The sequence below is a fragment of the Nerophis lumbriciformis genome, linkage group LG18 (genome assembly GCF_033978685.3).
Source record: "Nerophis lumbriciformis linkage group LG18, RoL_Nlum_v2.1, whole genome shotgun sequence".
Lineage (NCBI taxonomy): Eukaryota > Metazoa > Chordata > Actinopteri > Syngnathiformes > Syngnathidae > Nerophis > Nerophis lumbriciformis.
Window position 1 is genome coordinate 34,953,611 of NC_084565.2, and position 11,390 is coordinate 34,965,000.

Here is an 11,390-nt window from a genome sequence, read left to right on the forward strand (position 1 = left end):
CACTTTCCCCCCCCCAAAACGTTAAAAGCAACACAGCAGCAGCACGGGGCGACCAGGCAGAACACATCCAATTGCAAAGTGCATTATTTCGACATTGTTAAAACGCCATGGGAGTTCTTGTTGTTTATTTTGCGATTTACTCAGCGGGTTATTCACTCACAGTGCACAGGAATCTGAAGCATGACACCTTCACTGCTTCAACCAGGTAATAATCGTTATTCAGTACTGGGTTCCAAGTTCAATTCTTTTTTTCAAAATTGGTTGAGTTTTGCAATAAGAGTTTTTTTAAGGTACACAGGACCAATTAAACTTGTATTCCGAGGTAATACCGTATTGCTAAATGCTGCATGGCTGAATGCCTAGTTCAGGGGTCGGCAACCCGCGGCTCTAGAGCCGCATGCGGCTCTTTAGCGCCGCCCTAGTGGCTCTCTGGAGCTTTTTCAAAAATGTATGAAAAATGGAAAAAGATGAGGTGAAAAAAATATATTTTTTGTTTTAATATGGTTTCTGTAGGAGGACAAACATGACACAAACCTCCCTAATTGTTATAAAGCACATTGTTTATATTAAACATGCTTCACTGACTCAAGTATTTGGCGAGCGCCGTTTTGTCCTACTAATTTTGGCGGTCCTTGAACTCACCGTGGTTTGTTTACATGTATAACTTTCTCCGACTTTCGAGGACGTGTTTTATGCCACTTCTTTTTCTGTCTCATTTTGTCCACCAAACTTTTAACGTTGTGCATGAATGCACAAAGGTGAGTTTTGTTGATGTTATTGACTTGTGTGGAGTGCTAATCAGACATATTTGGTCACTGCGTGACTGCGAGCTAATCGATGCTAACATGCTATTTAGGCTAGCTCTATGTACATATTGCATCATTATGCCTAATTTGTAGCTATATTTGAGGTCATTTAGTTTCCTTTAAGTCATCTCAATTCAATGTATATCTCATGACACACTATCTGTATGTAATATGGCTTTTAATTTGTTGCGGCTCCAGACAGATTTGTTTTTGTATTTTTGGTCCAATATGGCTCTTTCAACATTTTGGGTTGCCGACCCCTGGCCTAGTTAAATTGTTCTTCGCTAAACGCTACATGAATGGATGGATTATATGTGCGGCTGGATAGCTAAATGCTACTTCAGTTGCTATAAGGATTGCTGGAAGGTTAGTTAAATGCTACATCGTTAGATATATTGCTACATGCTACAGTCGCGATCATAAGTGTACATACACTTGTAAAGAACATAATGTCATGGCTGTCTTGAGTTTCCAATAATTTCTTCAACTCTTGATTTTTTTGAGTGATTGGAGCACATATTTGTTGGTAACAAAAAAACATTCATGAAGTTTGGTTCTTTTATGAATTTATTATGGGTCTACTGAAAATGTGAGCAAATGTGCTGGGTCAAAAGTATACATACAGCAATGTTAATATTTGCTTACATGTCCTTTGGCATGTTTCACTGCAATAAGGCACTTTTGGTAGTCATCCACAAGCTTCTGCTTGAATTTTTGACCACTCCTCTTGACAAAACTGGTGCAGTTCAGCTAAATTTGTTGGTTTTCTGAAATGGACTTGTTTCTTCAGCATTGTCCACACTTTGGGAAGGCCATTCTAAAACCTTCATTCTAGCCTGATTTAGCCATTCCTTTACCACTTTTGATGTGTGTTTGGGGTCATTGTCCCGTTGGAACACCCAACTGCGCCCAAGACCCAACCTCCGGGCTGATGATTTTAGGTTGTCCTGAAGAATTTGGAGGTAATCCTCCTTTTTCATTGTCCCATTTACTCTCTGTAAAGCACCAGTTCCATCGGCAGCAAAACAGGCCCAGAGCATAATACTACCACCACCATGCTTGACGGTAGGTCTGGTGTTCTTGGGATTAAAGGCCTCATCTTTTCTCTTCCAAACATATTGCTGGGTATTGTGGCCAAACAGCTCAATTTTTGTTTCATGACACCACATGGACAAAGATAAGACCTTCTGGAGGAAAGTTCTGTGGTCAGATGAAACAAAAGTTGATTCATAAAAGAACCAAACTTCATGAATGTTTTTTGTGACCAGAAAGTACGTGCTCCAATCACTCTATCACAAAAAAAATAAGAGTTGTAGAAATTATTGGAAACTCAAGACAGCAATGACATTATGTTCTTTACAAGTGTATGTAAACTTTTGATCGTGACTGTACATGGCGGAGTTCAATGCTACACAGCTAGATGGTGGGACGCATGGCTTAGTGTTAAGTAACTGAATAGCTCGCTAAATACTACATCGGCAGGATAGGCATAGAAAGCAATTAATCTCCTATTCAATTGGAAATACTTGTTGATGAAAAAATGTTGATTCATTGCTTTTAAAATGGAGACAAAATGGAATGCACTACTTGGCTGCCAACCAGCTGAGGTATCGTTAATTCAGTCTTGCAATCAGACATTGCTAACCCTACAGGAGACTACAGTATTGCTATATCTAACAGTGTAACAGTATTAGTAATTACAAAAACCAAAACCAGTGAAGTTGGCATGTTGTATGAATGGTAAATAAAAACACAATATAATGATTTGCAAATCATTTCTTTTCAACTTATATTTAATTGAATAGACTGCAAAGACAAGATACTCAATGTTCGAACTGAGAAACTTAATTTTTATTAGCAAATAATCATTAACTTAGCTTTTAATGGCAGCGACACATTGCAAAAAAGTTGGCACAGGGGCATTTTTACCACTGTGTTACATGGCCTTTCCTTTTAACAACACTCAGTAAACGTTTGGGAACTGAGGAGACCAATTTTTGAAGCTTTTCAGGTGGAATTCTTTCCCATTCTTGCTTGATGTACATCTTAAGTTGTTCAACAGTCTCCGTTGTGGTATTTAACGCATCATAATGTGCCACACATTTTCAATGGGAGACAGGTCTGGACTACAGGCAGTGACAGTAGTGGCTTCTTTTACTACTAAGCCACACTGTTGTAACACGTGGCTTGGCATTGTCTTGCTGAAATAAGCAGGGGCGTCCATGAAAAAGACCTTGCTTGGATAGCAACATATGTTGCTCCATAACCTGTATGTACCTTTCAGCATTAATGGTGCCTTCACAGATGTGTAAGTTACCCATGTCTTGGGCACTAATACACCCCCATAGATGCTGGCTTTTCAACTTTGCGCCTATAACAGTCTGGATGGTTATTTTCCTCTTTGGTCCGGAGGACACAAAGTCCCTGAAGGATCCAAAGTCACGGGCATTGCCGCTTACGTACAGTGATTTTTTCCAGATTCTCTGAACCTTTTGATGATATTACGGACCGTAGATGGTGAAATCCCTAAATTCCTTGCAATAGCTGGTTGAGAAATGTTGTTCTTAAACTGTTCAATAATTTGCTCACGCATTTTTTCACAAAGTGGTGACCCTCGCCCCATCCTTGTTTGTGAATGACTGAGCATTTCATGGAAGCTGCTTTTATACCCAATCATGGCACCCACCTGTTCCCAATTAGCCTGTTCACCTGTGGGGTGTTCCAAATAAGTGTTTGATGAGCATTCCTCAACTTTCTCAGTCTTTTTTTTTTAAACATGTTGCATGCATCAAATTCCAAATGAGCTAATACTTGCAAAAAACAACAAAGTCTTCCAGTTTGAACATTAAGTATCTTGTACTTGCAGTGTATTCAACTGAATATAGATTGAAAAGGATTTGCAAATCATTGTATTCGGTTTTCATTTACGATTTACACAACGTGCCAAATTCACTGGTTTTGGGTTTTGTACATATAGGTAACTGAGTGGATTGTCGTAGCATTAAAGCCGTAATTTGTTTATGCAAGATTTTAGCTGCGTTTAAGCAATTACCCGCGCAATCAGACCTCAACACAGGATATTTTCAAGCCTACGAACCATTTATTCGACTATGATTTCTCTCTGACCCACCGGGAGGACAAGAAAACATTAAAACCCAACAAAACAACAGCAAAAAATAAATCGGATTCGCTTACTTACAGACACCTGCCGACATGAGAGCATGTGCCGCAGGAAGGGTAAGGCCAAACACGTAGAAATATGTACTAGGGTGCCCGTAAGCTTCTTACCAAAGCTCTGGATAAGATGGCCAAAGGAGTAAATGCAAGACTAATTCTGAGCCAACCAAAAATTCACAGAGCCTGTGTTGTTGACTTGGCCCAGTCCAATTTAGCCATTTAAGACCACACACACACGCACACACACACACACATACAAAAAGTGAATAGACTGAGAAGGCTGTGCTCCAGGTATCAACAAGGGACAGAGCGTTGAAACCCTTTATGCACACATAAACTCTTACAAGCACACACACAACACACACACACACACACACACACACACAACACACACACACACACATTCATACGTCTGCGGGATAGCAGGCCGCTTATTACGACTTGGGAGATTTTAGCAGATTAAATCCACCAGCAATATAAGCCGCATCTTTATGGGCAGATAAAGAGCAGTGGAGTTACAGCCGCTGCAGCCTGACAGTAGCCAAGGTCATCTTTCATTATAACTGCCGGCAGCGGGAAGCCAATAACTAAAAGATATACCACACACACAGACACACACATATAAACACACAGTGCATACACTAACTGGGATTTTTAACATGAGCAGATTGAGGTTGTACGTTTCGAATAGAAATTCAGAACTATGAGTCACACGTTCTTAAAATATACTGTATGCAGGGACGTATAACCACCAGCTTTGACATTATGACCATCTGCACAATGTAATGAGATCCAGTACAAAAATGTAGTCTTTACAAAGATAATGATGTTCAGCTTTGACTGACACCATCATGGCTGACTGAACAGTGGGTTTAAAGGATTCTACAACTGTACTGCATCTCCAGAAGGGTATCATTTTGATTTATCTCTTGTTGGTTTGACAGTCAATTAGCAGGCAAAAACTACAGAACTGTACATCCGTTGATTAGTCCGTCTATCTTTCCATCTTTCCCTTAGTTTTTTTCTGTTAGTTAATAGCATTACACAACTGACCAACCATCCGCAGGTCCATCTGTCCAGCGATTCATCCGTCTTCGTATCAAGGGGCCTGTTACTGTTCTTTTGTTTTATTGTAAAACTCCAGAGGCACCCATCCATTCATTCTTCAAACTCTCTGCCGGACTGCATATCCTTCCGACAACCTGTCTGTCCTTCCGATTAGGTGTCAGTCCGTCCGTAAGCCCGTCTATCCACTTGTCTGTCGATTGCTATTGTTTGATCGCAGTTTTTCGTGGATATGTTTGTTAGTTTGCAGGATTATGCAAGAACTAAACAACGGTTCCTTTATCCTTCAATCAGACTATTAGTCCATTCGCCTGATTATGCATCTTTCCATCCATATGCCTAACCTGACTCTCGCCAGATCCTTGTAGTTCGCTGAGCTCCACACAAGGATCTGGGACTTCTCAATAGGAGGCGGGGCCTGAAAAAAAAAATCATTGTATGTGATTGGATAATCCACTTGTCCGTTATCTTGAATGACGTGCTACTTCAACCACTCACATCGAAATCAACCCGTGACGCTGATGAGAGCAACGCTGGGAAATCCAAAACAGAAAAGCCGACATATTGGATGACGACAGAGCAAAAATAATTAATTAATTAATTAAAATAATATTCCATAGATTCGACAAAACAGTTGCAATAGCACAGTCACTTCGGCGCTACGTCACATCTATGAAATTAAATAATGAAATTAAACAATGGATGTTCGCTAACTTCTTGCAACTCAACGCCAAGAAAACGGAAATGCTGATTATCGGTCCTGCTAAACACCGACATTTATTTAATAATACCACCTTAACATTTGACAACCAAACAATTCCACAAGGCGAATCAGTAAAGATTCTGGGTATTATCTTCGACCCAACTCTCTCGTTTGAATCACACATTAAGAGTGTTACTAAAACGGCCTTCTTTCATCTCCGTATTATCGCTAAAATTCGTTCTATTTTATCCACTAGCGACGCTGAGATCATTATTCATGCGTTCGTTACGTCTCGTCTCGACTACTGTAACGTATTATTTTCGGGTCTCCCTATGTCTAGCATTAAAAGACTACAATTGGTACAAAATGCGGCTGCTAGACTTGACTAGAACAAGAAAGTTTGATCATATTATGCCTATACTGGCTCACCTGCACTGGCTTCCTGTGCACTTAAGATGTGACTTTAAGGTTTTACTACTTACGTATAAAATACTACACGGTCTAGCTCCGTCCTATCTTGTCAATTGTATTGTACCATATGTCCCGGCAAGAAATATGCGTTCAAAGAACTCCGGCTTATTAGTGATTCCCAGAGCCCAAAAAAAGTCTGCGGGCTATAGAGCGTTTTCTATTCGGGCTCCAGTACTATGGAATGCCCTCCCGGTAACAATTAGAGATGCTACCTCAGTAGAAGCATTTAAGTCCCATCTTAAAACTCATTTGTATACTCTAGCCTTTAAATAGACCCCCCTTTTAGACCAGTTGATCTGCCGTTTCTTTTCTTTTCTCCTCTGCTCCCCTCTTCCTTGTGGAGGGGGGGGCGCACAGGTCCGGTGGCCATGGATGAAGTCCTGGCTGTCCAGAGTCGGGACCCGGGGTGGACCGCTCGCCTGTGCATCGGCTGGGAACATCTCTGCGCTGCTGACCCGTCTCCGCTCGGGATGGTGTCCTGCTGGCCCCACTATGGACTGGACTCTTACTATTATGTTGGATCCACTATGGACTGGACTCTCACAATATTATGTCAGACCCACTCGACATCCATTGCATTCGGTCTCCCCTAGGGGGGGAGACATATGCAGTCCTCTCCAAGGTTTCTCATAGTCATTCACATCGACGTCCCACTGGGGTGAGTTTTCCTTGCCCTTATGTGGGCTTTGTACCGAGGATGTCGTTGTGGCTTGTGCAGCCCTTTGAGACACTTGTGATTTAGGGCTATATAAATAAACATTAATTGATTGATTGATTGATTGATCTATGAAATCCCGCCCGGCGATCCTGATTGGTTCATTCTTTTTTGCTATCTTGAAGGAGTTTGCATTGCCCTCGATCCCAGATCCTTGCGTGGAGCTCAGCGAACTACAAGGATCTGGCGAGAGTCAGGTTACCATATGCCTGGATGTCTCACTATTTATTGGTCTGTCCATCCAACTCTTACTCATTCGTCCATTGGTCTGTCTGTATCTCAATTGATCAAGGATTAGCTATTCGACAGTTGTTTGTTGGCAGAAACTACCCAACTGGCTGAAATTCCATCTTTATTTGTTTTTACTAAAGATGCAAATAAATGTGCAGTACAAAGATTTTTTGCCGATACCGGATCCAGCAAATGGCACCAACAGGACTGGAGTCGTTCAGCCGTGACAGAGGTCTGTGATTCACTGTGAGCTATTCCAAATGTATTTGAAATAGAATTTTCAATACCGTTCATGTAAGATCTCATTATATTATGCCACAATGCTGTGCATTGTTGGTGTATAATAAATGTGCTTATCCATTTATAGAAAGATGACAGTGGCAGAATGTGTCAAACATAATCTGGGCGACGGTCATGCAGGTTCATGTTGGATGCACCAGCTAGCAAACCACAGCCAGGCATGCTTGATTGAGCACGACAAACACGTTTACACACACACGTACGACACACATATATGGCATCCGCACATAGAGCACAAGGAAGGAAGGCGCCAGCCACCACAAGCAGAGGAGCAGGGCACTGCACAAAGCACTGGGTCCCAGCAAACCTCTCAGGGGAACCATAAGTACACCACACCCAGTGGGACATATACTGAGTGACAGGTCAAGGAAGGAGCTAAAAAAGGGTACGGGGGAGAGACCACGGAATGGTTGGACGAGCTGAGAGGTTTGACTGAGGATGGGGAGGCAGACTGGCGGGAGCGGGCAAACACGGTGGGCGTCACTCACTGGGTGTCGCTTTGGGACGTCATAGACCCCTTCCTTCTGTTGACTGGTGGGAACCTACACAGCCGGCCAAGAATTCAGAGCACAGCCAAGACAGACTGTTACCTCCAGGTCAACCGAAAAATGACATAAAACATCTTGAGGCGCCACTTTTTTGTACGTAAATGTCTATCATACTGTATTCTGACGCATACATTTAGATCAGGGGTGTCCAAAGTGTGGCCCGGGGGCCATTTGCGGCCCACACCTTCTACAAACACTAATTAAAAAAAACAAAAACAAACATGTACCGAGAAAAAGTTACAATGTTGACACTAATAACACTGTCACGGCTGGTTACACCAGGCCATGCCTTTATGTTGGGCTTTGTTAGTGTTCCTGTACTGTGCTTTTATTTTGGCGGCTTTTCTGGTTTTGATGATGTTATCGATTCTCTGTTCACTGGTGACCAAAGACGATCCTTTTGATGCTAAGCGCAAATTGTTGGAGGCAGATATTTACATATATCCGAATTTAAGTGTTACTTCTTTTATTTCATAGTCATATTTGAAAACAGCTCGTGTTTTCCATTTGTTGTCTTTCTGTTTGTCTGCAAGTAAACTGTGTGTGTTAACCTTGAAGCTTTGGAATGTTAGAAAGAGCGATAATGGGCATTTGTTTTGGCTAGAGAGATATGACTGCCAGGGACTTAAGAGGGGAGAGGGTTTGATCGGGGGTGCAGACCATCTTAGCGGGGCGATTGAATGTTCTATGCTGGACTGGTGTCAATGTATATATGCAAAGCTTTGCAAATATATGACAAAATACCTATTCTGTCTCTGGTGGTTTTTCAACTCAGCTTTAAGTGTCGTAAAGAGCTTGGGAGCGACTTGTGACTTGAATTCCCTGGGAGGAACAACTGGTCCAAAACGTAACAAATTACACTCGTACTTTGTGGATGCCGTCCGCTCCACATTTCCTGTAAGTATTTTGCATTTTGTTTTGTTTTCGTCATAGCCTGTCCGGTCAGAGCACTTCCCCGTTGCTCTCGCTTTCTGTTTGTTTACCAACGCTTGACAAACACAAAGCCGCCGTGCAGGCTGTTTCTTTCTTCAAAGCTGTCATTGCTCCAAAAATAATAATGCGTCAAAATTAATGGTGTAATTAATTATTGACCTATTGAAGGCATCAATTACTTTACATTTGAAATATTTTTGGGGGGAAATATTGTATATTTTGTTTGTTTGCCATATAAAAACATGTTTTTTCTATAAAAAGGGTATAAAAAAAAACAAAATCAGAATTAATATTAAAAATGTATAGATAACGGTCAGATCTGAAGTTGATCAAGGACTTAAGCATTGCAAGTAAATGAAATTGTACAAATTACACTTTTATGAGTGGGCCTTTTTGGATCCCTGAACATTTTAGTGGGACTTTAAATTTTTTTTAAACAGTCATTGCTCGAAAAATGTAAATGAATTAAAAACAATGTTGTTTTAAATTGATGACCTATTTAAATGCTGATTAATTCATATCAAATATTCCACCTTCCACAAATGTGTTAAGGGGAAATATTGCATATTTTGTGTTTTGCCCCCCCAAAAACAACAGGGTTTTGACAAAAAAGCCATAGAACATTTAAAAAATAAAATAATAATGACTATATATATTAACAGATGTACCTGAAGTTGTTCTAAAGATTTCATTATTGAATATAAAATAAATCAATAAATAATATATGACTTATTTTTTTTGTGACTGAAACCCATCTAGGTCCCCAAGATCAAACTTGAGGGGAGCCCTATAAAGGTTAAAAACATATTTATTGTAGTGTGCAAACCCTTTGCTTTAGAAGAAACAAGTGAAGGGCGTAAATCATTCAGACCCACCTAGTTTGCTGCCTACTGTATTTTTCGGAGTATAAGTCGCTCTGGAGTATAAGGCGCACCGGCCAAAAATGCATAATAAAGAAGGAAAAAAACCATATATAAGTCGCACAGGAGTATAAGTCGCACTTTTTGGGGAAATTTATTTGATAAAAGCCAACACCAAGAATAGACATTTGAAAGGCAATTTAAAATAAATAAAGAATAGTGAACAACAGGCTGAATAAGTGTACGTTATATGAGGCATAAATAACCAACTGGTATGTTAACGTAACATTCCACGTATCCTGTCATTATGAACATGTGGACACATTTCTTGCAAGAGATTAGGGATGTAACAAAATCATTATAGCGATAGATCGATTTATAATCCGAAATTTCAAGTACCGTATTTTTCGGAGTATAAATCGCTCCGGAGTATAAGTCGCACCTGCCGAAAATGCATAATAAAGAAGGAAAAAAACATATATAAGTCGCACTGGAGTATAAGTCGCATTTTTTGGGGAAATGTATTTGATAAAAGCCAACACCAAGAATAGACATTTGAAAGGCAATTTAAAATAAATAAAGAATAGTGAACAACAGGCTGAATAAGTGTACGTTATATGAGGCATAAATAACCAACTGGTATGTTAACGTAACATATTATGGTAAGAGTCATTCAAATAACTATAACATATAGAACATGCTGTACGTTTACCAAACAATCTGTCACTCCTAATTGCTAAATCCGATGAAATCTTATACGTCTAGTCTCTTATGTGAATGAGCTAAATAATATTATTTGATGTTTTACGAGTATAAGTCGCACCCCCGGCCAAACCATGAAAAAAACTGTGACTTATAGTCCGAAAAATACGGTAAATAGGCAACTAAAGAAGTCATACAATGTTTTGTAAAGGTACCAATGACGTAATTGACAAAGAGGACCATCTTGAACAAAATCAACATTTGTTCCAATATAAATAATAATAATAAATAATAAATTGAAATCTCTCTCTTAACGGGCAGTGGAAGAAGTACGCAGTTTGAACGACTTTAAGAGTCCAGGTTTGGTAGACGACCATTTTTAACTCGATTACCGTGCAAGCTGCAAGACAGTCTAGTGGAAAATGGATGGAGTGAGAGACTCCTAAGGCTTGAAAAGTTAACATATCACCAGGTCTGCAAAATATTAACATCCACACAGTGTTCCCTTATTTGGTGCAGTTGCTTTGTCCATTTATATTTGAGGACGTTTTAGAGACCATGCTCTGCATTTTTACTGGAATATAATTTACCGGCCGAACTTTTGAACATTTTAGGATTTCTCAACCCTTAAAATACAGTAGAACCTTGATATATGAACCTCTCATCGTACAATATTTTTGATTAACAAGCCACTGACCAAATACAAATATGATTTGATCTACGAACCTCGTCTCCGTGTACGAACATTTAATCTACCCATTGTGTGCCTGCCGTTTTGTGTAACCCGCTTTGTTCAGTCCCTGCTTTTCTGTTCTGCTCTGGCCTTGAAACTGGGCCGCGTGCTAGCTATTGAGCTAAAAGCCCGGGCTATCAACACGA

General features: G+C 40.2%; 1 protein-coding gene across 7 annotated transcripts in view; it reads right to left on the bottom strand.

The window, feature by feature from the left end:
* dab1a (DAB adaptor protein 1a) overlaps window positions 1-11,390 on the bottom strand; it is a 291,492-nt gene that overhangs the window by 40,676 nt on the left and 239,426 nt on the right. For 3 of the 7 annotated variants that reach the window (XM_061978205.2, XM_061978203.2, XM_061978201.2), the window contains exon 9: window positions 7,957-8,010. The exons of the other annotated variants lie outside the window; for them this stretch is intronic. In XM_061978205.2, coding sequence (XP_061834189.2) covers window positions 7,957-8,010 — 54 coding nt within the window. The remainder of the gene's footprint in view (window positions 1-7,956; window positions 8,011-11,390) is intronic. 7 annotated transcript variants of the gene reach the window in all.